The 26,650-nt window shown below is 39.8% G+C and overlaps 4 protein-coding genes across 8 annotated transcripts in view; 1 reads left to right on the top strand and 3 right to left on the bottom strand.

The window, feature by feature from the left end:
• The window catches only part of coq8aa (coenzyme Q8A-a), a 40,278-nt gene extending 37,796 nt beyond the window's left edge, over positions 1-2,482 (top strand). For 2 of the 3 annotated variants that reach the window (XM_084081574.1, XM_084081575.1), the window contains exon 16: positions 1-2,482. This exon is cut by the window's left edge and continues 1,920 nt beyond it. The gene's annotated coding sequence lies outside the window, so the exon portion shown is untranslated. The other variant, XR_014602504.1, reaches the window with a different exon arrangement.
• LOC311062527 (monocyte chemotactic protein 1B-like) overlaps positions 2,177-26,650 on the bottom strand; it is a 64,595-nt gene continuing 40,121 nt past the window's right edge. Inside the window, exon 4 of one of the 2 annotated variants that reach the window (XR_014602506.1) lies at positions 2,177-2,212. The gene's annotated coding sequence lies outside the window, so the exon portion shown is untranslated. Of the gene's footprint in view, positions 2,213-3,616; positions 3,670-26,650 lie in introns of those variants that run through there. The other variant, XR_014602507.1, reaches the window with a different exon arrangement.
• Positions 11,877-13,986, bottom strand: LOC311063450 (C-C motif chemokine 7-like). The gene is made up of 3 exons (XM_084082919.1): positions 13,822-13,986; positions 13,553-13,670; positions 11,877-12,270 (listed from the first exon to the last, which is right to left on the bottom strand). Exons 1-3 carry the CDS (start codon positions 13,913-13,915, stop codon positions 12,147-12,149), a joined length of 336 nt encoding a protein of 111 aa, XP_083939045.1. The 5' UTR covers positions 13,916-13,986; the 3' UTR covers positions 11,877-12,146.
• Positions 23,262-26,650, bottom strand: part of stum (stum, mechanosensory transduction mediator homolog) — a 33,023-nt gene continuing 29,634 nt past the window's right edge. For both annotated transcript variants that reach the window (XM_084081633.1, XM_084081634.1), the window contains exon 3: positions 23,262-24,730. In XM_084081633.1, the coding sequence (XP_083937759.1) occupies positions 24,696-24,730 (35 nt within the window). In that variant the 3' untranslated portion in view covers positions 23,262-24,695. The remainder of the gene's footprint in view (positions 24,731-26,650) is intronic.

Here is a 26,650-nt window from a genome sequence, read left to right as displayed (position 1 = left end):
AATGGCTTCAGGAGGGCTCTGCACAGGGAAATCCTCAGTGTGAACGCATCTATTTTTAGCTCGGAGAATGTACAAATGGAAGGCCAACAAGGTTTATGGATGTGGTGAGAGAGGACATGCAGGTGGCTGGATTGACCGAGGAAGACGCAGAGAACAGAAGCAGATGGAAACGGATGATCCACTGTGGCGAGCCGCTGATGGGAATTAGTAAAAAAGAAGAAGAGTACAAATGGAACCAAATGGACCCTTACTGTTCCATTTGTGCATTCTCTGGATTAAATGACTTTTTATATCGATCAGTGGATATTTCATGGATATTTTTTTTCCTAAGCCAATAATTTGATGACCGGCAGCGGTTCCGGTAGGAGACACAAAGAGTCTCCTTTGTGTCTCCTACCGAAACCGCTGCCTACCGGTCCGCTGGTCATCAAATTATTGGCTTAAGAATACGACAAAATAAAAAGAAATATCCATGAATTCAAGTCTCTATAGACGGATTTCTGCGCGACGTCATCACAGAGCAGAATGCGCAATCTGCGCATGCTCGGGGGAAACGAATTGTTGCGCCGTTCACTCTGTTGTTGTGTTCGGGAGTTAGATAGCCATAATTCTGCTATTATAGGCATAATAGGCATAATGCTGCTATTATATACAAACAGATCCAACTTCCGACAAATCATTTTTATTGAGTAAACAAGGTATTACAAACTGCATAATTTAATCTACTTTCATTAAACCCGGTGAAGATCATTTCTTTTTTGAATGGACATTTGACCAGAGCTGCTGCGGGTAATGGCGCCCTCTATAGGCTTCCCCCTCCTCTGCGCGGTCATATCCTCTCAATGTTTATCAACATGAAACCCGTCTATAGGGCGACTAATCTATAGAAAGAAAGCACATTTTTTGGGTGACTATCCCTTTAAATTTATCAGCGTCTGCGACTCAGTAGTCTGGAAGTTCTCGACTGTACATGTCGAAAGACATGATAGGCCTACAGTAAGGGAGGGCATCAATGGAATGATCATGACGAGAAATAGAGCAGGAAGAAACTAGCGCAGCCCTGCTCAGAGATGGGCAGTATACCTGATGCATGTATTTGAGATTTTTTTTCCTTAACTTTTGAGTATTTTGTCATTTGTGTATTTGACAGGCCTGAAGAAATGCCCATGTCACTTGCAATGACATACTAATGAGAACATTGTTGTATTTTCAAAATATACAAAATACTTTGGATTAAAATGTAAATAAACACACAATATCATGAAATTACAGTTAACATTTCCCCCAAAGAGCTTTGAAGCAATAGTGGTCATTTCAATGTGAGAACCAGAAAGTTACTTAACCACTTTTAACCTGGTGTCCCTATTTTGGGCATCATGATAGGCTAACCTTTTCAAAGATTTTCAAAGATCTACAAGCTCACAACAACAGGTCTCAATGGGACGCGTTGTGAGCTAAATCTAATCTTAGCTGTAAGGTAGTCCGAATTCTGCTCTTTAAAATGTTGCATTACAGAACAGTAATTTGTGTGTATCAGGTCATCTTGCCATTCATTGCAAATGTCTATATTTTGGAAATACAAAATACGCATGTATTTTAATTAAATACTTTCTTTGGCATTGGCATTTTGTATTTTATTTTGATACAGTTGTTCTGGGAGTATTTGTACTTTATGACAAGATACTTTTATATGTATTTTTGCTCATCTCTGGCCCTGTCATCAGGATTCAGCGACTTCATGTTTAGTCAATTTTCATAGATAGATCAATGAAGATTTTTTACATTATATCAATCTGACCTAACATGCAGTAGCTTGTGTTCCACTTTGCAGCCACAAGGTGCCGCTCTCGGACGCATTATCCACCATGCGACACATTTGCTTTGTGATAGGCTCTATTAACACTTCCTTCACAGGTGTTACCAATGATACTAATGACGGCTCTGTTCCATTTAGTGTAGCACAATGGTTTCCAAGACCCCCATAACTCTGAGAGTGTACAAATGGAGGTCCATTTGGTTCCATTTGTACACTCTCAGAGTTACACACCTGTAAGGGGCCATTTGGAAGCCCATGAGGGTCCCTGGACCCCAACTTTAGACCCACTGGTGTAACAGAGTGTTTCCAGTGAGCCAACATGCAACAACAATATCAGCGCCCTGACTCTGTTTGACCAGAATGGAACAGAGCCTTCATTAGTATCATTGGCAACACCTGTGAATGTCTTCATAATATGGCTGCTGTGAATAGAGCCTATTGCGACAGTAGTTGTGTGAATATGACTGTAATGATCTGCTGTGTGAATCTTAAAATAAACAAGGTGCCTGTTTAGTGAAATGCTGTATGCTCCTTTTTCATATCAAGGATCAAAAGAAGAAGAAGAAGAAGAAAAAAAGATGCTTTAACTTTTCTAATCAAACGTGTTCTTACTGAATTGTGATGAATTGTCAGTATGGAAAGATTAAATCTTTGATTTGCCAATTTTCCATGTCTTTTTGTGTTTCTCCTTCAACCACTTTGAACCTGGCATGCAGTGGTGGAAAGTAACCAAGTACATTTACTCAAGTACTGTACTTAAGTAAAATGTTGAGGTATTTGTACTTCTACTCCACTACATCTCAGAGGCAAATATTGTACTTTTACTCCACTACAATTATTTGAAAACTTTAGTTACTAGTTACTTTTCAGATGTAAATTATTATATTATAAAACATACATTAACCACGCCCTATTTTATACATAGGCTATTTGAAAATAGTAGATCGATGCTACGCATTGTGAGCTTGTAGATCTGCTATTTTCAAACATTTTAGTACTTTTACTTTTGTTACTTTGAGTACATTTTGATGCCATTACTTTTGTACTTTTACTCAAGTAAATTTTGAATTATGGACTTTTACTTGTAACAAAGTATTTCTATATTGCAGTATATTTGGTACTTTTATAAGTAAAACATTTGAGTACTTTTTCCACCACTGTGGCATGTCTATTTTGGCCATGTCCTGGATGGGAGTCTGCAGACAAAAAAAAAACGGATGATGATTGTAGGTGGAAATCTGAAAGATTCAAATAAAAATGTGCCCAATCATTTTGAAAATAGGCAATCTACAAGCGTCATACAACAAAGTATAAATCAGGCCCTAAGGTTGGGTGTGGTTTGTTGTGTGTTTTTGGTGTTTAATGTCATGGGGTTTGAGCTTTACATTGGGCCGGCCCGGAGACCATCTGAAAACATTGTTGTGAACAGACTAAAGAACTCTTCGTATGAAAAACACAGAATATTCCTTAAATAATGAGAATTTCCATGTATCAAACCATTCCCTTATTAGAATGATAGAATCCCAACAGGCTCCATTCACAGCAGCCACATTATGAAGACATTCACAGGTGTTACCAATGATACTAATGAAGGCTCTGTTCCATTCTGGTCAAACAGAGTCAGGGTGCTGACGTCGTGCATGTTGGCTCAATGGAAACACTCTGCTACACCAGTTGGTCTAAAGTTCGAGTCCAGGGACCCTCATGGGCTTCCAAATGGCCCCTTACGGGTGTGTAACTCTGAGAGCGTACAAATGGAACCAAAATTTGTACACTCTCAGAGTTATGGGGTCGTGGAAACCACTGTGCTACACTAAATGGAACAGAGCCTTCATTAGTATCATTGGTAACCCCTGTGAAGGAAGTGATATGTGCATAGAGCCTAATGAGGGAGAAGGAAACCATCATTCGCCTTTGTGGCCAGTAATGTCACTTTGTGGCCAGTAGATGTCGCTGTGGTATTACCATATCCATAGCTCAAAAGTGACTTACCACCATTGGTTGCAAAGGCAAAGTGCCACACAATTAGGAATCTCTCAAATGACCTCACATCGTTTCTTAGTTTGAAATGGGGAAGTGTGGAAAAAAAACGTCTGTTTGTTAATTGTGCATGTTGACTACAGCTGCAGTTGTTCTCAAAGTTGCCAGGGACCCCCCAGGGGTGCTTATAGGGTGTTGGAATATAGTTGTTTTTTAAAACTTACAAACCTTGTATGGGGGTCCCAGGCACAAAGTATTTCCAGATGGGGGTCCATGATCAAACCACTGTATAACAATCTCTTTGATTGATTGATTGATTGATTGATTGATTGATTGACTGAATACTATATTGAGTATTAACATGATTATTAACAGTACAGGTAGTACAGTCAAAGGTTATGCTAAAAGGATAACACAAAAGGCCCGGGGGCTTGTTTCCATTGTGGTCCATTGTACTCAATTCATCAGTAATACATAATAGGCTACATGCAATACGATCTTGAACTGAGCGTTACTGTTTGTGCTTTGAATACTTATATGATTATTATGTCATCGCTGTTTGAATTGTTTTGTTGAAGCTGTATTGTTGTTTTGCGAGACTATATGACACATCTCTGTGTTGGGGTTAAAGGTATCCTATTCAACATAAAAAACAAAGTGTTTTTGTTTGCTGTGGGCTGATTTTAAGAGGACGGCCTGACTCTACTCTTTAAAACAAAGGAGTGTCTTTGTTTGGAGGGATTAACGTGTTCAAAGGCAGCGATTCTGCCTTTGAACAAGGCAGCGATTCTCTCTTGACTCTACCTCTAGAGCTCACTTGATTTTTTGTTTTTTTTTGTTTACGTCCCTGTCAGTGACAGCTGTGGTCAGAGGCATTATGTTTCCTGATTGCCCATCTGTCCATCCATCCGTCGGTCCCAGCCTTGTGAACGCGATATCTCGGGAACCAGTGGTGTTAAGCAACTAAGTGCATTTACTCAAGTACTGTGCTTGAGTTCAATTTTGAGGTACTTTTACTTTACTGAATTAGGAATTTTCAGTACTTTTACTTCGACTCCACTACATCTCAGAGGCAAATATTGTACTTTTTACTCCACTACAATTATTTGAAAACTTGAGTTACTAGTTACTTTATAGATTTTGATTATTATCACAAAACATACATTACCCACTTCAGCCCTACATACATTTTGGCCATTTGAAAATAGCCGATCTACAAGCTCACAATGCGTCGCGATGCGACGCATTGTGAGCTCGTAGATCTGCTATTTTCAAAATATTTTCATACATTTGGAAACTCGTGAATATGGGACATTCTGCATAATGAGTACTTTTTTTCTTTTGGTACTTTATGTACAATTTTATACGAATACGTTTGTACTTTTACTCAACAAAATGTTGAATTCTGGACTTTTACTTGTAATGGAGTATTTCTACATTTCAGTATTGATACTTTTACTTAAAGGCATTGTAGGGAACATTAAGCCTAAAATTAAAAAATATTTATATATATATTTTTTTGCATTTTTTCCCCTCTATCAGCCACTATATAATGATGCTGGGGTGTTTTCCTTCATTGAAACACAGTCCTCTGTCTGAAATCCGTATTTTCCCTTCTGTTTATGTTCATGTTGTTTATGTCCGGGTCGTAAATTAACGCACGCATGTGCGTGTCCGTGCGCGTCCGTGCCCGTATCAACTCTTTACTTTCGGTTTTAAAACGCTCTCAAACTTCTTTTTTGAGGCACATAATTTACTTTTAAAAAATCGTTTGGATAGAATTTATTTGTTTAGCTTCATATATGTGGTCAATTTATCATGAAAGAGCCTATTTAAAAATATAAATTCAGAGAACCGTAGGGTCGGGCATTTCCGCGAATTGTATCCGCATAAGGCAACCTATTTTGGGCATGACTCATTTAAAAAGTCCCCCCTGCGTCACCCCCTGGTGGTCGGGGAAAAGAACTGCTGGAGGGGCGGTGTTTGACAACAGTTTTTTTCTTTGATTATGTCTGAACTCCCTACAATGCCTTTAAGTAAAACATTTTAGTACTTTTTCCACCACTGTCAGGAACGCCTTGAGGGAATTTTCATGAAACGTCTACTTGGGACTCAAGGATGAACTGAATAGAAGTTGGAGGTCAAAGGTCAGGGTCCCTGTGGCCTCATTGTCTGTCCCAACCTCGTGAACACGATATCTCGGGAAAGCCTTGACGGGGAATTGATGACATTTGGCACAAACATCCGCTTGGAATCAAGGATGACCCGATTAGAATTAGGTGGTGCAAACTCCACACAGAGTAGGCCCTTTCGCCAACCCCACCCAGGGTGGTGTTCTGTACTTCTTTATTCTTTACTGTACCCATATAGGTCCATTGGTTACACTCAGTGGTGGAAGAAGTACTCAGATATTTTACTTAAGTAAAAGTAGCAATACCACAATATAAAAATACTCTGTTACAAGTAAAAAAGGCCTGTGTTCAAAATGTTACTTGAGTAAAAGTACAAAAGTATTGGCATCAAAATATACTTCAAGTACCAAAAGTAAAAGTGCTAAAATGTTTGAAAATACTAGATCTACAAGCTTACAACGCGTCGCGATGCGACGCGTTGTAAGCTTGTAGATCTGCTATTTTCAAATAGCCTATGTAACTAGTAACTAAAGTTTTCAAATAATTGTAGTGGAGTAAAAGTACAATATTTGCCTCTGAGATGTATAATAGTGGAGTAGAAGTAAAAGCACAGAAAATTGGAAATACCTCAAAATTGTACTGAAGAACAGTACTTGAGCAAATGTACTTAGTTACTTCACAACACTGGTTACACTCTCAGTTCCATTATCACGGAAGATTTGACAGTGCAAGCAGTGTACGAGGAACATGCATGGCACCCTGTCAGCACAGTCATCAGCCCTTTAGCACAATGTTCTTTCTTTCCCCGCTTCAGTGTTTTTTTGTATTGCTTCCAGACACAACATCCAATCTGTTTAGCACCTCGACAGTACAACATGATGATGGCCAGCTTTTGGTTCCCAGGCTGGCAAACTTTTAAAGTTCTTGCCTTAAGTAACTGTAGAAAAAAAGAAAAACAAAGTCTGTGTCAGCTTTATACTGAGCTGAGATGGAAACAACCTCAACTCTGTTCATCAGAGAGAGAGAGAGAGAGAGAGAGAGAGAGAGAGAGAGAGAGAGAGAGAGAGAGAGAGAGAGAGAGAGGGAGGGGTTGAAAGGGAGAGAGAAGAGGGGAGAAAGGGAGATAGAGAGAGAGAGGGAGGGAGAGAGAGAGAGAGGAGGGAGGGAAAGAGAAAGGGAGGGAATGAAAGGGAAAGAGAGGGAGGGGGACGGAGAGAGGGGACAGAGAAGAGAAGGGAGGGGTTAGGGAGAGAAGGATGGAGGGAAGGGGGAAAAAGGGAGATAGAGAGAGAGAGAGAGAGAGAGAGTGGGGGAGAGGAGTGGAGGAGAGACAGAAACAGATGGAATGTTGTGTACTTCTCATGTGAGAAGGACCAAGCAGAGAGACGTCCTTATTAGGAGAAAGGGGACGCAAACGACCTCAGCGGGGGACTGGAGGCAAACATCGGACCAAAACTGACTTCAGCCGGCCTCATCCAAGATCCACATGGTGTAAGCGCTGCATATATGCAGACAGGGTTCTGGAAATAGTTCAAAAGGCAACATATCCCGTTGGGAACTACTGTACTGTAGACGGGAATGATGCAAGTCGGGAATGCATGGCCCACCGGTTTACAGTGGTGGAAAAAGTACTCAAAATGTTTTACTTAAGTAAAAGTATCAATGCAACATTGCAAAAATACTCTGTTACACTTATAGTCAGGGGATATTAAAAAAATCTTACCAAGAAATGTCTTCACCAATGTGTTTATAAAGGTGTCTAGTAACACATCTCACAAAGACTGAAATTCAGTTTCCCTATAGGGGAATCTGTGACAGCTGCTGAAAGTTGGGGTACCTAAACATTTACATGATTTACTTTTTTTTTCATGATTCTGAATCCATTGCAAGCATTTGTTTTGCACGAAAAACATTCCATGGGCTAAAAACATCCATAGCCACTTTTCCAGGTCATTAAAAAACATTGTTTGTATATAAAAAAGAGAATCGTTCAAATGGTTAAGTGTGAAATTTTGTACAAATCAGCCAAAATTAGACTGATTTTGCATTTCAACATATCTTTGCCTATGCTTTTGTGAGGTCAATCACCAAATCACAAAATGGCACTCCCATTGTATGTTTTTGAACATTTTCAAACACAAGTTACCATTTATAACCATCAAAATGAAAACATTTCAAAAACACGCCATACAACTGTGCATGCTCACAGACAAACTCAGGGATTAAAGCGAAAGAAAATCTCATGTATTAAATGTTTTCCCCATCTGGTTCTGTTTTCTGTGTCTTCCTCTGTGACTCCTGCATGTCCTCTCTCCCCGCATCCTTAAACCTCCTCTTTGTCCTTCCTCTTCTCCTCTTACCTGGCAGCTACATTTTCAGCATCCTTCTACCAATGTACCCCTCATCTCTCCTTTTCACATGTTGAAACCATCTTAACCTCGCTGAGGTTCTTCTAACCTGGGCTGATCCTCTAATCAGTTCTGATGTCCTTCCTTTTCACTCCTAATGAGAATCATAGCATCCTGCCATCTCCAGCTGGTGCCGCCTGTCTTTTCATCAGTGCCACCATTGCCAAGCCGTACAGCATGGCTAGAACATTTCCATCTCTGTCTTTCATCACCTTAACATGTTGCACATCCTTCAAAACCCATTAGCGTTGTCTAGCCATCCGGTGCAGATCATTTTGTCCCTTCTTGGTGTCCAATTTCTCATTTTCTTTACCTAGCATTTGCCACCTCTCTCTTCCCCTTACTCCTCATCTCCTTGTACTCCTACTGCCTACTTTCTTCATCTCTCTGGCTGCCTTTCTTATCTCCTCCCTGAGCTCCACACAGCAAATGCCTCAATAAAAGGCCTAGGAAGAAATGGCACCCTTTTCACATTGGCCTATTATTCTGCCACCAGAAGGCCATAATAACCTACCTGACCTGGCGGAGACCTATGCTCCGAGGAGCACTTTTTCAAAAAGATTCAAATGTAAAAAAACGAAAATCCAGCTATTTTTTATTTATAAAAATGTTAAAAGCCATTTTACAATAGGTCAGAGGCTATGACTATTTGATGCACTGGACTTCATGTGGTCAGCCTGTAACATCAGTCATCTATGATGTTGTTTACTATATGACATATCCTTGGCGTATGACTCCAAATCTGGGCAGTCCGATCAGATTTTGCCTTAAAATTTAAGTTTAATATTTCAAAACTATATAAAACATGTGAAAAGGAGGTACTTCTGTGGCCTATACTACAGAGTGTAGTCGCACGCACGCACGCACGCACGCACGCACGCACGCACGCACACACACACACACACACACACACACACACACACACACACACACACACACACACACACACACACACACACACACACAGACCCTGTCATAAACAGCTCTTGCAGAGCCACGCTGTAATAATATACTGTAATGTATATCTGATATTGACATTGAAGCTGATTACTTTTGATCTGTAATCCTGTATTTTTGGGGGTGGTTAACCGAAATAAACTCTTAAACTCGGAGTATACGATTCGATGTACACTGTATACTCCGAGGAGATTGAACTCGCTGACCGCACTGCAGCGGCCATCTTCATCGATGGAGCTGCAGTGGAAAGGTTCAGCGAGTTCAAGTTCCTCTGAGTACACATCGAAGAGGAGCTCAAGTTGAACACACACGCCTGAGGAAAAAAGCTCGGCAGCAACTACTGATTTTGTCGTCTGAAGAAATTTGGAGTAGGCCCCCGCATCCTCAGGTTGTGCTACTACAACCACTGTTTATTTTAACAGCAAACATGGGGTCATAGTCTTTTGAATAACATTTCATTTAGTTTTAGTCATATTTTAGTAATCTGAAAAGTTTTAGTCTTGTTTTAGTCGACTAAATATCATAAGATTAAATCTGCAGTTGATTTTGTCGACTAAAATGTATTTTGGCGGTGCCGATGGCGTAATGGCTGATTTGGCTAATGGCTGATTTTACACTTGGTTGCATGCTGAAAATAGCCGATCTACAACCTCGCATGGCGTCGCGCTGCGACGCGTTGTGAGCTTCATGTAGATGTGCTATTTTCAGATCGCAACACCCGAGCGCAACCAAAAATAAAATGACTTGTCTTTTAGTTCTACTGGATCTTTTCTCCACCAGTCCCTCCTAGCATTTTAGTCTAGTTTTTACTTACTTATACTTAGTCTTAGTTTTAGTCATCACAGCATTGTTTGTTTTTTGTCTGTGTTGTTTTTCTTTTTAAGGCACAAATGCCAGGGCAGGAAGGCCATCAAATAAAAAATAAGATTTTAGTCCATTGAAAAAATGTATTGAATTTAAGGCTTAAGGATGATTTTAAATTGTATCTGCAGTGAAATGTAGAAATTATGGTGTTTGCAATCTGATCCATGCTCAGCCCTGCACCAATCAAAGTTACTGGATTGGTTTAAAGATGGGGACTCAGGGGAGTTATGAATTCAGAATCTCAACAAAAGACACTGCAAAGAAAGAGACAGTGGTGTCTACATATGGACAAGAAAGAGACACTGGTGTCTACATGACAAGAAAGAGACAGAGGAGAAAGTGGTACAGTCAGCTGGGACATTAAAGGAGAATTCCGTTCATTTTAAGTGTTATGTTTGATGTGCGTCAAATCACTTACCAACGTAGAAATGAAAATCGCGTGACTCCACAGATCCCAGATAACGGCTAATAACAGAACGAGCTAATGCTGGTTGCCGGTTTCTCTCCCGACCTGGCAACCTGGGGCTGCCATGCAGAGAGATAAGCAGCCCCAGCATTAGCTCGTTCTGTTATTAGCCGTTAGCTTCTCGGAGTTTTAGCGCCTGTTACATTATCATGGGACTCAACAATGAGTACTAGAAGCAAAAAAACAGACTTTGCATTTGTTAAAATAGGCGAATTTGGGCTATCCACAATCCTACTATCATGCCAACGGTGGGGGTCGATAGGGGGATCTGTGGAGTCACGCGATTTTCATTTCTACGTTGGTAAGTGATTTGACGCACATCAAACATAACAGTTAAAATGAACGGAATTCTCCTTTAAGGCCACATGTGGACTGAGGGGCACAAGGCCAAATATCATCAGAGGGGTTATGGCTTAATTTGTTAATTAAAGCGACTTTGAGTAGGCTACTTAGAAAAGTGCTAAACGAATGTCAGGTATTATTATTATTATCAATTCAACAGTCACATAACTGCCACACCGCGGCCCAGGCCTGACTTCGTCATTCTAATCAATGATGGAAAAAAACTCCAAAGTTGGAGTTATGAGGATCCAATGGAGTTAGGAGGTTTCGTCAGAAGCACTTTTTAATACTTGTTATTAAATATTTGTTGTTGTTTCAATATTTGTAAAACCCACACACAGACATAAAGGGTGTTCAATAGCACTGATTTTTTTTTTTAATTAAAAAAGTTGAAAGATTGAGCTGGTTTCTGCCCGACAGCGACGATATAACATTTTCACGGAATTCACACACATGGAACTTGTATATCCGTGCGCAAATCTTATTTATGCTACTTCTGTTCCATGGTGGAAGAAAGCCCCTACATGATTTGGGGGGGGGGTCCCCAGATGATTAGCTTAATGTCCAGCATTGTTTTTCTCGCTCAACAGTAAACAAACACATTCAGTATAAGTGTATACAGCGTATCTGCACATTTCTAAAGTTAGAATTTAAGGACTTTTAAGAACTTTTTAATACCAAACTGGCCAAATTGTCAAACATTACAAAAGAAAGAGGCAAACATTGTGAGAATAGCCGATCTACAAGCTCACAACGTGAGCTGTTTGTGTGCTTGTAGTTGTAGCTATTTTCACAATATGTGTCTGTGGAACCGAGTCAAAATAAATATAAATAAATGCCTACAATTCCAAGTGCTTGCCAGTTCAAATATGATTATTTTGGAGGGTATGCAAACACGACCAAAGTATGGATTAATTAGGAAATAAGAATTTATTGCATTTGTTTTACTGCATCAGAAAACATCTCATCCTCATTCAAAATCTGCACCAATGAATGAAAACAAAAACTGAAAACAATTTATTGAAAATACTGTAGGATACCACTGATTTCTAACAGTTGAAATAACATAATTGTCAGGATAAGAGAGTAGTTAACGGGGTGACCTCGTCCGTTTGTCATGAAGTAAAGATTGGTGTTCATGTCAAAGCATAGCTAAACCGACTGGTTGTCTAATAGACAGCTCAACCCCGAACCCTCATCTTGGCTTGTTTGTCCTGTGTTGTGGTCTTCACGTGGTTGATGGTATTCTGGACCCATTTTTTTGTTGGGTCAACACAGAGCTTGGCACCATTCTTCATTTTGAACCTAGAACAGACAGACATAAAGAGAAGATTTCCATCATTAAGGTGTTTCATTTTACTTTGCATTCATAGGCCTACTTAGTTGCTAAGATTCACACACACACACACACACACACACACACACACACACACACACACACACACACACACACACACACACACACACACACACACACACACACACACACACAATTCAATTCAATTCAAAGGGCTTTATTTGCATGAGAAAACATACGTTTACATTGTCAAAGCAAAAAGCACAATACAACAATACAGCAATACAATCAAAACAAAAAATGTACATTTGAAAGTCAGAATCTTCAATAGATCAATTTCTATGTACCAAGATCACTGGGTGCAGGTATAGTGCAGGAATATACACACACACACACACACACACACACACACACACACACACACACACACACACACACACACACACACACACACACACACACACACACACTCAAGCACGCACGCACGCATGCACAAAATGAGCAGACACAATCGGAAAACTATAAAACTAAAGCTAAAAAATGTGGCCTCTCTCCTGATTGGCTGGAATTAGCAACCCATATATGTTCTGTTCATTAAAGAGAGACGGAAAGACCCCTGTGACTGAACAAACACTTTAAAGCAATGATTACTATCAGAATATAGCAATTTAACGTTTTAACCTTTTTTAAACCAAAATATTTCACCTTTAACACAAAACGGTGGACCTCTATCAGGATGATACAACGTAAAACACAAATAAAGTGAGCAGAAGACAGTGGAAAGGGAGAACCAGGACTCTATGTTATTGTAGCCTCCTTGTTACATTATAATCCACTATTAGCATTTAACTCCCTTTGTAAGTAGCAGAAGAAATGCATACTAATGTGTTGTGGGGTAAGAGTCCAATGATGGTACTGCAACATCATGGAATTCATAAATGTGTTCTATTGTGAGCAAATAGTTTAGCCACAATATAAACATTATTAAATAAATAGGCATCTCTCTCTATATGGCCCTTCATCCACTTATCCACTATGCATTATGTGACACATTAAAACAGAGGCTACATTCTTAGCTTGCAAGTTTTCTCCCACAAATGAAAAATCCACAAGTTAAGAATCTGTGTTTACCCGCTACTCTGCATGCTCATAGTATGTGTGTGTGTGCGTGTGTGTGTGTGCGTGCGTGTGTGTGTGCGTGCGCGTGTGCACGTGCGTGCGTGTGCGTGTGTGTGTGTGTAGTTTTTATGATATATGTACATACAATTGTAAGTATAAAATAATACTCACACAACACCAGCCTTAGCACAGTGGGGTCCAGTCACGGTGCGGTGGAATTTCACCACGTTGTTCTTAGGCAGCTGTTTGGTGTAATACTTAAAGCAGCACTCAGTTATGTGAAAGCTGTCTGGGAGAGCAAGGCAGAGTGAGAAAGAGACACAAACACACACAGGCAGCTTAAGGTAAAATAAGAAAAACAGATAAGAACACAAATACTTTGAACGTTATAAACAATTGCCTCCGTCAGGATTAAAACCACACTAAACCAATACACTTACTCGGTCGTTGTGCCAGGACATCCAGAGTTGAGAGCAGCAGCATGCAGACCACTAGAATAACTGGTATCTTCTTCATCCTCATAGGCATCATCATTATGGTTATGATTATTGTATGGTTGAAGTTTTTCAATCTGTTCTCTTTGTCTCTCTCTGTGTTTCTGTCTCTGACTCCGTCTATCTGGCTGTCTTTTTGGCACATATTATAGTGTGTGGGTGGGGCTGGTGGGGGGGGGTGACTGTGGTCGGGTGCAGTACGTTAGTCCGACAGCGCATTCCTCCGACAGCGCAGTGCTCCGACATTAAACAGTAAACCCGAACCAAACCCGCACCCTAACCCTAACCGCACGCGGATGCCACATAGTCGGAGAAAAGGTCTGTCGGATTAACGCATGCCTCCCAACTGCATCATGCTGTATCAGGTGATACATGTGGCATTTACTCTCTCTGCCATCACTTTCTTCTGTCTTCATTGTCCAATGTCAATTGGGAAGAATTAATGCCTTGAAAACACAACGTTCACTTACCACATCCAACCACACCACGGTAGGTTTCGTGTGGTCTAGAACGGGTTGTGTTGCCGTGTACATTCTGTTGCCTTCTTTCATGTTCAGGTGTATTAAAATGTCAAGGTAACTACTGTACACACCTGTTTAATACCTGAAACACAAGAGTGAACACAACTATGAATGGGAAAAAAGTCAAATATGTACCACACACAAAATATCCATTAGCTGTGGTCATTGAGAGGCCAGATAGAGCATTGCAGTGGCAGCCATTTTGTGGTTCCACATATAGAAAGCCCATTCGTTCAGCCCATAGAGGTTTCCAAAAAATATGTATTTATATTATTTTAAGCCTGGAAAGAAGCCATCCAGGCTCCTGGTGAATCATGACCATAAAACATTTGATTCTGTGTAAACACATATTTGAAAACCGCAAAAAAGGGTAGTTATTAAATATAGTAAAGCATATAATAAAAACAATGTAAATCATTCATATTTGAATTGACTCATTCAACACTATTGTGCTCACCTGTAGCCTGGAATCCAGTCTGATTCGCTCCGGTCAGAAGACCTTCTTTTTTCACCTCGTCTGGGTCAGTATATACGTTATTAGTATATCGTCGGTGTCCAGGACGAACCAGCTAACTCCATTTTCATCTTTTTTTTTTTTTTTCATAAATCAACGCTATTGAACACCCTTTAGGTCTGTGTAAAAAATCAAAACATTTGAACCAATGAAAAGTATTAAAAAGCGCCTCTGACGAAAACTCCCAACTCCATTGGATCCTCAAACTGTCCGTCAAAAACAAACAACTCCCCCCCTCTCCTCTGCAGCGCTGCTTTTTAACAGCATGAGTAGAGCGCATTGCGCAGTGAGCGAGGAATACGTAAACCAGCTCCCCGTAGTCTGTTAAAACTATGCAGTGTACCCGTTTATCAAACTTAGCACTGACGCTAATGTTATGAAAACAAGTAATTATATTTCTAAAATCTATTAAGGGCGGATTCACACTGCGGCCTTGAACCAGCCTTGAGGCTGGTTGGAAGGAATACCTGGGAAGGAATTGGCAAAGCTAGCATCTATTATAAGTGTACTTTGTGAGTTTTAGATTTTTGGAATGGTATTAGGTAAGGGTATAGCTTTTTAAAAAACATTGCAAACAAGTTAGGCTCGCCCCCTATTGAAAACCTTATAAAACTTCTCACAAAGTGCACACGCTTTACCAATTCCTTCCCAGGTATTCCTTCCTACCAGCCTCAAGGCTGGTTCCAAGGCCGCAGTGTGAATCCGCCCTAAGTGTTTAATGAGGAGAGCAATGTGACAAGAAGAAAGGCGTTCATAGCATTTCTGTCACGCTAGTTCTACCTCTTTGCAGAAATTATTGTAATATTTAAAGTCCTGTTTATTATTGTAGGCCTATATAATAAGTGGCATGAAGCATCAGGGCATTAATTCACACGTTGTTGTGATGCATTGTGAGCTTGGAGATCCATTGTTAGCTTTTGAGAATTTGTACCCTTTTGAAACCTCTCCCTCAGCAGCGAGTGGCGCTATTGTTGTTAGCGCAGCGCTCCGACGTTTCAATACTAAACCCGAACCAAACCCGCACCCTAACCCTAACCGCACGCGGATGCCACATAGTCGGAGAAAAGGTCTGTCGGATTATCGCATGCCTCCCGTTGTGAAACTACTAACTCCACTTGCGCTGCGTAAAGTGTTGATTTACCCGCGATTTGGGTACAGTGTTGATAATTTAATGACACATGCAAGTATCTGACAATATATAAAGTCACTATACCAACTTTGATGAGGCAGTATTGCTTTGCTTTAAAAATATAAGGTTTTCTTCATTTCCTGAAAAACGTATATTTTGTTTTTTCGTTTCCTGAACAATGAGCGTTTTGGAGTTAGCAGTTTCGCGCTGGACAGCAGAGATATACGTTAACCCTAAAAGTAACATATATATATATATATATATATATATATATATATATATATATTAGTGGTGGGCATAGATTATTTTTTTTAATCTAGATTAATCTATCTGCAATCCTGGAGTTAATCTAGATTAATCTAGATTAAAATGGCTCATTTGAAGTCTGCCGAAGGCATTCAAAATATGTGTGTTCTACCCAAATAATGACCAGAAGTAAGTCCTTGCTTTTTCTTTCCTCCTTACGTTTCTCGATATTGCGATATCGATACGATATACTATATTACCGTTAAAATGTCATATTCTATATTTTTAGTGTTGCAACGTCAAATTATTTAAAAAAAAACTGTCAATATCACTATTTAAGTGCTATTGGGTTCCCACACTTGTTATTTGATATTCTAAGTGTAGCAACATTGAAAACTAAGCATTCTTCATCTATAACAAGTCAGTATCACTCTTAACTTTAAGTATCCTATTTTTTTGGTTCACACTTTTTATTTGATATTCTAAGTGTAGCAACAATGAAAACTGAGCATTCTTCTTCTTAAAAAAAAAGAAGCAAGTCAGTGTACTCTTATTTTGAATTTGTCTGACCTAAAGTAAAACGGGACATACGCTCTTATTTTGAAGGCCAACCGTCCGGAATCAAGTGTTACTGTCGTTTGACTTGATGGACATTTGATTCTAAAGTGAAAGACAAGTCGCGGAAAATCACTGAGTTCAATAAAACGAACGTCAATCCGACGAATGGACATAAACAGTCAAGCTTTTCATACAGAACACAGAAGGCTTTAGGCAGGTTGTTAGTTACATTAAGGACATTCATTTTCAATGAGAGGCGAGCGAGTGCATGTATGCTCGGCACACAAACACATCGCTCGCGCGCGCACACACACCCACACCCACGTCAACAAGTTGAAATCAACGCTTCATGCAGAGCCCCCCCCCCCCCCGCTCGCGCGCGGACACACACACACACACACACACACACACACACACACACACACACACACACACACACACACACACACACACACACACACACACACACAGAGACAGAGTAAAGCTAATGTAATTGGCTCCCAGACCCAACTTTGAGGATAGATTAACGGCGGTATTTTTTTTATCGCGCGATAAGAGTCCGCCGTTAACTTAGCCCGGTAACGGCGTTAACGGCCCGGCCTTAATACATAGATAAAGCAATAAAGTAAATAAATAAAATGAATAAAATAGGAAATTATGTTTCTCTGCTTTTGATATCCTGCCCTCTGGTCATTAGTTTTTGGAGGGGATATGTTTTATCCTGCTTTTGCAAGACATGTCTGTCTGTAGACTGTCTGTCTGACGTTTGATAATTATGTTTGATAATATCACAATTTATCATTTGAATATACTGTATATATATATATATATTTTTTTTTTATGATAACCATCATATTAACCCTGACGTCCCTGTTTTGGGTTATTTTATCCAAAACATTATGTCAAAATGTATCAACATTTTTCATTGTATTTTGTATTTGAAATGCATCACCACATCGCATTCTAAACTGAATGAACGAATGAATGAATTGAATACCAAGAAAGAACCTCAATGGAAACAAGACCGCAAGGACTTTTTTGAACGGACCTTTTAGACAAAGTATTCTAAATGTAACTGTGCTGTTTTACATTTTTGCCTAATAAAATATTCAACCAATCAATCATATATCAATAATTAACAACTCAAATCCTGTGCCTGCATGCTTTCCCTATTTCAAAATTCTCAATTTCACATTGAAACTAGGTTTCATTGCAGTTTAAAATGTATTGTATTTAATTATGTGACTAAAACACTTAGGGCAGTATCCAATCCTCTCTCTCTCTCTCTCTCTCTCTCTCTCTCTCTCTCTCTCTCTCTCTCTCTCTCTCTCTCTCTCTCTCTCTCTCTCTCTCTCTCACTCTCTCTGTTCCCCATTCCCTTTCACTCTCTTCGTTCCGTCCTCCCCCCCTCTCTCTCGCTCACTGTGTCTCTCTTCTTCTGTCTTTTCTCCATCCTCCCCCATGTCTGTCACCGGCTGTCTAATAAGACACAGTTGTCGCTGAAGTCTGTGTGCATTTGATCACGATGTGTGCTCACATCCATCAAAGAGGAGTTTGTTCTATACTGTATGACACTTGTTGAACTAACGATTGTATTCCTTGAGAGGGGAGAGGGGGGGGGGGGGCTACTTACCCATTACCGTAAGACCTGAGGTCGATTCTACAAAATACCTTCTAAATCAGTAGTTCTCAAACCTTTTTGTGCCAAGGACCCCTAAATTGATATATAATTGGCTGTGGACCCCCCCATCTGAAAATGTTTAGGGTCAAGGACCCCCAAAAGAGAAAATGTATAAATAAATAATTAAAAACACTTTCAAGATTTAAAAAACATTTTTTAACTGAGTGACCCCCTGGAACCCCCTCAACGACCCGTGGCGGTCCCTGGACCCCACTTTGAGAACCACTGACTTAGGGGCCGTGTCCACCCACGCCCAACCCCCCCCCCCGGCTGAATAACTTTTGTCTTATCCCCCCGGATAAGACAAAAGTTATCAATCATAATTGGTTCTAGTGAGCAGAGAGAATCAATAATAAGTAGACTCGGTAACCTGACTGCAGAAAGTAACGCTACAGTAAATAATTGAATTTTAATACACACATTAATCATGTTACCAAGATTGCCTTCTTTCTTAGAAATATTGCACGAATTAGAGCCTATCTGTCGTTGGACGATGCAAAAACGTTGATCCGATTCTCTCGGCTTGATTACTGCAATGCACTTTTCTCTGGCCTGCCAAAGAAAACAACTGACAGATTACAACTTGTTCAAAATGCGGCAGCCAGAGTTTTAACTAAAACTAAGATGGGAGAACATAATTTACTCCAGTTTTAACTTCACTACATTGGCTTCCGGTTGTTTTTAGGATTGATTTTGCTTGTTTATAAAGCTCTCAATGGTCTGACACCTTCATACCTCTATGACTGCCTGCCTAGATATGTGCCAAACCGCCCCCTCAGGTCTTCTAGTGCTGACCTGCTCGAAGTGCCTACAATGGCATATAAAAAAACACTGAAGCAGCATTCTGCTTCTACGGTACGACGGAATAAACTCCCATTACACCTAAGACAGACGGCCTCTGTGGATAGCTTTAAAGCACAGCTCAAGACCTATTTCTTCACTCTTGCTTTTAGCTGATTTTTAAATCTCTGTGTTGTTATTCATGTCCTCACTGTTTTGCCTGATTCACTGCATTTTTTACTATTATTTTAATGTTTTATGCTTTTGCTTTTCTCTTTTTGCTTTATTGTTAAATTATTTGTACTTTTTCTGTAAAGCACGTGTGCTTTATTCTTGCTCTGTGAAGCACTTTGATCTATTTCATGTCATGAAAGGCGCTATACAAATAAAGTTTATTATCATTATCATTATTAAAACACGGCGCTCCCATTGTAAACAATTGAGAACATACACTGCACTCAGTGATGGAAGAAGTACTAATTTTCTTTACTTAAGTAAAAGTATCAATACCCTATTGTAGAAATAGTCTGTTACAAGTACAAGTTCGGTATTAAAAATGTACTTGAGTAAAAGTACAAAAGTATTGGCATCAAAATGTAGCATACAAATACCAAAATAAAAGTACTCATTATGCAGAAGGTCCCATTTCACAAGTTTTCAAATCAAAATGTATAAAAATCCTTTGAAAATAGCAGATCTATGAGCTCTTTTTGCAACACGTTGTGAGCTTGTAGATCGGCTATTTTCAAATTTCCAAAATATAAAGGTCTGAAGTGGTTTTGTGATAACAAAATTGACAAAGTAACTAGTAACTAAAGCTTTGCGACGCATTGTGAGCTTGTAGATCTGCTATTTTCAAAATATTTGTACACATTTGAAAACTTGTGAAACGGGACCTTCTGCATTATGAGTAGGCCTACCTTTACTTTTGGTACTTAAAGTACATTTTGATGCCAATACTTTTGTACTTTTACTCAAGTAAATTTTGAATTCCTGACTTTGACTTGTAACGGAGTATTTCTACATGGTAGACACTATAGGCTCTATGTACAGCAGCCATATTATCACTTCCTTCACAGGTGTTACCAATGATACTAATGAAGGCTCTGTTCCATTTAGTGTAGCACAGTGGTTTCCACGACGCCCATAACTTGGGGTTATGTTCTATATTGTCTGAATCAACTTTGTTTGCGCTCATTTCTGTGCTTAAAGAGTGACTTTGAGAGCTGTTTTACCGCACAATGTAAGTCAATGAGGAGCATATTTTGAATTATCAATTTCTAATCAATGGTGCAATTATTTTTTATTTCTTGCCCACCTTTGGAGTTACATCATGGCAAGGTAACTACACAACCCAAACCTCTACCAAAGTGGTCTTGCCCTTTAAGTAAAAAAATGTTGTAGTACTTTTTCCACCACTGGTTTCTTTCCACCACTGGCTGCACTCAGGAAAGAACATCTTGTTGGCCACGGCTTCTTACAGTCGCAAGCATGCAAAATGAATCCCTCAGTGTACAAACTATAAGCGTTGTTGCTGTTTTAATGACAAGTGTCCAGAAGAACTCACAGGCATGCACAACATCTCAACAGAATACAAAATCATTGGGATGAAAAGTCATGGAATTAAAGGAGCTCTCCACCTGTTTTCAAGTTTATCTTCGTATAATTGTTCCTCACTAATCCTCATCATAAGATGCCAAAATTTGTCTACTCTGTGTGTCATTGGTTGGTGGGCTGGGGACAGTTCAAAACCTGCCTACAGTACCAACTAGAAAAAGTGCCAATTATATGAAGATAGGTTGAAAATGGGTGAAGTGGTCCTTTAAGGAACAGAGATAATGGTGTGTGTGTGTGTGTGTGTGTGTGTGTGTGTGTGTGTGTGTGTGTGTGTGTGTGTGTGTGTGCGCGCGCGCGTGCGTGCGTGTGTGTGCATCAGTGAGTTCAAAGATGGATGGTAGAAATTACATTCATTATCTCCCATGTCAGGGAATGGGTGGTGATTACACTGGTACAGTACCATGGTAATTAAAGAGCCACTTTACAATACTGCTACAATGACTACTATCAACAAGAAAACTGACTATTGCTCTGTGTGCGTGCTTGCGTGTGTGTGTGTGTGCGTGCGTGCTTAAGTTGGTATGGCAGTGTCTATGTGTAGTATGTCAGACTGAGTATGCATGTAAAATAATTGAGAGACAGCGAGATCCTAATGGGATCTCGCCCTCCTGGAGAAATTAGTGAATGTGTATGCATTAGTATGAGTACACGTGTGTGTGTGTGTGTGTGTGTGTGTGTGTGTGTGTGTGTGTGTGTGTGTGTGTGTGTGTGTGTGTGTGCGCGCGCGCGCGTGCGTGCGTGCATTCGTGTGTGCTATGATATATACATACTGTAACAGCTAACATCAAAGACATGCATATTACTGTACATTGCAGAGTTCTGCTATCAATGGAAAACCGGCATCACAGCTGGAGGGTAGAATACACAAAATAAAATCCCAATTCTACCTCAAAACACAATTGTATAACAAGCACTTTCTACCAAAAAGCACTTAAACCCCATTCAAGAATTTAAAAAAATAGCCGATCTATAAGCTCACAACGCGTCATTGTGTGCTTACAGATCGGCTAAACTTCTTGAAAATCTCCGCCTATATAACGACATGCCCAAACATAGGGACGCCAGGTTGAACGTGGTTAAATTGTAAGGCATCGGATATCAGTACAGCCATGATCATCATCATAATCATCATCATCATCATCATCACACACACACACACATTTGATACACAACCACGTGTTCCACTGACTGTGTAAAAACACACGTACAAGAGGCATTCCCACTGCAGTCTAAGACAAAGTCCATCAAACACTTGACGATGAAACATGGAGACATGTCCTCTCTTTGCATTTCACTTTATGCTACGATGGACATGTAAATGTTGGTACATTACACCATATTTGATCGATACGCTGCTTACGACATCAAAAATGACCCCCCACAGCACACACATATTTGATTTGGCAGTGTGCCTTGTCGCTCTAATTGTATTCAAGAAATAAATAAATAAAAAGCTGTGAAACATTTACAGATATTAAAGCAATGTTTCACTTTGTTCATTCTCTTTTTTTATGTGATCTTCTCCACCGGAGTGCAGCTGTTACGGTGAACTTTAAACATTAGCTGTTCAAGGTCTCTGCAGTCACGAGTCTCATTCAGACTATTGCTGCCGGTACCAATAAATGAGACTGAAATGATGAGACATTTTTTTACCATGATTTTGTTTTTCAAAATGAAAGTATAGTCTTCTGTGGCTTGTGGAGACTCTGGAATGGATCCCCAAAGAACAGCTAACAGGGTCCTTTAGAGGTTACAGTATGTTTGCTAACGAGAACAATTTTCCGTAGAGGAGCTATTCTTTTAACGTTTATTTATGTACAAAAAAAATATATCGTCTCCGTCGGGTGGAATCCTCACATGTCCAAAACTTACTTTTCAGGGTTCAAATTCAAACGCATCAAAAGTAGCAGATCGACAAGCACAAAGAGCGTCGCTTCGCGCCGCGTTTCGAGCTTGCAGATCTGCTTTTGTGTGACGCTGTAGTGTGATGAAGTATAGGGTATTAGTTTACGAAAAAACAGAAACAGTTTAAATATGGAGATAGGAGGTTTCTGCCCGACAGCAACGATATACATATTCGAAAATGCCTTCTTTGAAAGTATTCGTTGTCAACATTGGTTTCAGGAGAGTTTGGACACAAGGACATATTTGCAACGTACTGCAATTACACTGAACCAAATCTTTTATACTTGTAACTGGTAAGAAGACCAATTCTAAGACTCATTTTCCAATCGTTTGTTCGTCACGCCCCCGCGGTGTAAACACTTTAATCCATTAAGACCGGGAACGCACCGAGTGCTGCGCTAATAGATCTGCTATTCTTTTTCTTATATTTTGAAAATGTGTGCAAATCTTTGAATGTATATATATTTTAAAATCTTTGCTTCTAAGCATATTTTATACTTTGGCTATTTTTTTTAATTCCCTGGAACAAAATATTTTGAGATGGGGGTCCCCGGCCAAATACATGTAATTTTGAGTGGTCCTCGACATGAAAAAGTTTGAGAACCACTGGTATAGCAACATACGTTTTGTTTTAAAAAACTGTTTAGAAGACATTTGTGTCATTCTAAAATGACACAGATGCGTTCCCGGATTGAATGGATTAAGACCCAGAGGACAAACAGCAATTTGAAAGGGGTCTAAAAAAAAATCCCTAAATCTATCACTGTATATTCCAGCGGATTCTGGCACCATGACTGTTGCTAAGTAACAGGCTTGTTTTGGGCATGTTAAGATGCTGCTTTGGAGGACAGTGCTACATATTGCGACAACTTTGAGGTCAACGCAGACCTCTCATTGCAACGTTGGAAGGAAAAGGCAATACAATACAATAATGCAACATTAAAAGTATTTGTACTTTTAAGTGCTCCGTAAGAGTCACATGCGCCAGACAGGACTTCAATGGTGTTATAGCAACATTATATGAACCACAATCACCACTTCTTTTCATTCTAGCAATGCTAAAAACAAATAAACAAAAATGAACATACATTTTAAGTAGTGCCCAGCCATGGGGATATATTTCAGATAAACAGAGTGCTCAATACTACAATCTGGTACCTGTGAAAGCCTCAGAAACAGCACTATGACGATTTAAACTCTCCTTTCAGACCACATGCATATTAATGACGCTGTTCTAAAGGGAATGGCAGTCCACGAGACGCCACCTGTTCAATGGCAGAAGAAATCTTCTATCAGGTGTCAAGTTTTATCTTGTTTTTTTCCTTTCTTCTGACAAAATACCAAAACCCATAACAAAACACTGAGGCGTTCTCCTTATTAACCCATAATAAGAAACAAGTAGCCTTAATATACAATAAAACTAAATATTATGACAACCAAAACAACATCAATACACCATTTAAACTCAGTATTACAATTTTATGGCAGGACCTCCATGCTATTCCCCATAGACTTATCTTCTTCCATCTCTGCACAGGTTTTAGTCCTTCCATCGTCCATGTGGGTTTGGCCAATGAGCTGCCTGATTACGGCATGGTAGATTATTGATTAGCTGATCGATTATTTGGTGCTGTCTTGTGCCCCCTAATGTAAAAAAAAAAAAAAAGTAAACTCACTCCATTCAGTCAGTTTCTTTCTTTCTTTCTTTCTCGTGCAATATTTTTTTTTTCTGTCCATCCCAGGCCTCGAGAGGACGGAAAAGGGTCAGAGGCAAAAGTCAGGATGAGGTCAAAGGTTAAGAGGTCAGGTAACAGGGGACGGAGGGAGGCCAAACTGTACGATGTTTGGCAGAGCTGAGATCAGCCTGATTCAAACCTCCTGAGGTATACCGGGGTCTCTACAGCCTAGAGAGAGAGAGGGAGGGGGAGGGGGGGGGGGGGGGGGGGGGGGGGGTGGAGAGACAGGTAAAGAAGATTAGATATCAGCAAATAGGATTAGAGACAGATAAAGAGGGTTAGAGAGACAGGTAAAGAGATAAACCGGAGAGAAACAGAAATACAATGAGACTTCATAGACCATTTAGCATTTATACATTAAACACGGACCGATTGAGCAAATAATATATTCGTTATTAGGTTACGTATAAAGATATTCCGATCATCATTGCTAATAGAGTGTTTCAGTAACAGGTTGTTACTATAATATTGAAGCTGAGAAATTGTCTCTCTCCTGATCGGATGAAATTGCTGTTGCACCTAAATCTAGTTATTAAAGAGCTGGAGAGATGGGGAGACCCCTGTTACTGAACAAACTTTATATAGCAACAAGTAGAATATAGAGCTGTAACTTTTGGTTTCAACAACAAAAATAGTGAAAAACAGAGTCATTATGGGCGATGCACAGGACGAATGCTTTTATTGAGGTAAAACTGAAACACTTACCGTCAGAAACTGTGGTTCATGAAGCAAATAAGCAGCACAGAGAAGAGAAAAGAGAAGAGAAGAGACGAGACGAGAAGAAGAGGACAGAAAAGTGAATGTTGAATTCATCATAAACACTTTTGAACGCCAAATAGCTTTTTAATATCATTTTGTTCTTTTTCTTTTTCCTCCATAACTACTTTATTTGTTTATTAGAATATATATTAATGAACAATGCATTCAAGTACAGTAGAGTACCGTTATGAAAGCAAAGTTAGCAAGAATATAATGCTAATAATAGGCTCTTTGCACAGCAGCCATATTAACACTTCCTTCACAGGTGTTACCAATGATACTAATGAAGGCTCTGTTCCGTTTAGTGTAGCACAGTGGTTTCCACAACCCCCATAACTCTAAGAGTGTAAGGGTCCATTTGGTTCCATGTGTACACTCTCAGAGTTACACACCCGTAAGGGGCCATTTGGAAGCCCATGAGGGTCCCTGGACCCCAACTTTAGACCCACTGGTTTAACAGAGTGTTTCCAGTGAGCCAACATGCAACAATATCAGCACCCTGACTCTGTTTGACCAGAATGGAACAGAGCCTTCATTAGTATCATTGGTAACACCTGTGAATGTCTTCATAATATGATTGCTGTGAATAGAGCCTATTGTCAGTGCCTGACCTACAATGAAAACAAAATACCACAGAACGTATGTCAATACAAGACGACACGGAACACAAAACAACAGTAAAAGTTGATGTAAAGATGTAGAGGCTGGACATTCTCTTACGGTCAGGGGTAGGTTATACAGTATCATGTTAAAGCTGCACTAACTTTCCTGTTCTACACCGGATTTGAATCCAGGTATGTTGCGCGATGTGGCGTGCTGTCGCTTTACCACTGAGCTAATAGAGCCTGCCTGCTTGCTCAGGGGATGAATTGAATCTTGACCATCAGGTCAAAATTCATGTCAAAGCAGAAGATTGTGTAAAATCGTGTCCGACCTATAGAGACAGGAGCTCAATAGAAGAGCAGGGAGACCAAATGCAACCACCCCCAATTGTAAAAGTTATATTGTGTTAACATACTCTACCATACAGATTGGACAAAATAACACTTTATTCACAAAAAAAGTTACTTAAAGGAGTAGTTCACCCAAAAAAAAAAAAAACGTATTTTCTTTCAATTACACACCCTATGAAGCCTTGAATTCATGGATTTTTTTTGTTTTTGTCACATTCCTAAGCCAATAACTTGATAACCGGCCGACTCCCTGGGTAGGAGACTCAATGAAGACACTTTGAGTCTCCAACCGGAGACATTAGCATCTTTCTTCCGGTCATAAGATTATTTGTTTAGGAATGCGACAAAAGAATCTCCATGAATTCAAGGCTTCATG

This window comes from Gymnoscopelus microlampas, assembly GCF_963454915.1.
Source record: "Gymnoscopelus microlampas genome assembly, chromosome: 16".
Taxonomy (NCBI): domain Eukaryota; kingdom Metazoa; phylum Chordata; class Actinopteri; order Myctophiformes; family Myctophidae; genus Gymnoscopelus; species Gymnoscopelus microlampas.
Note: the sequence above shows the minus strand (reverse complement) of the source record. Positions and strands in the feature narration are given on the sequence as shown.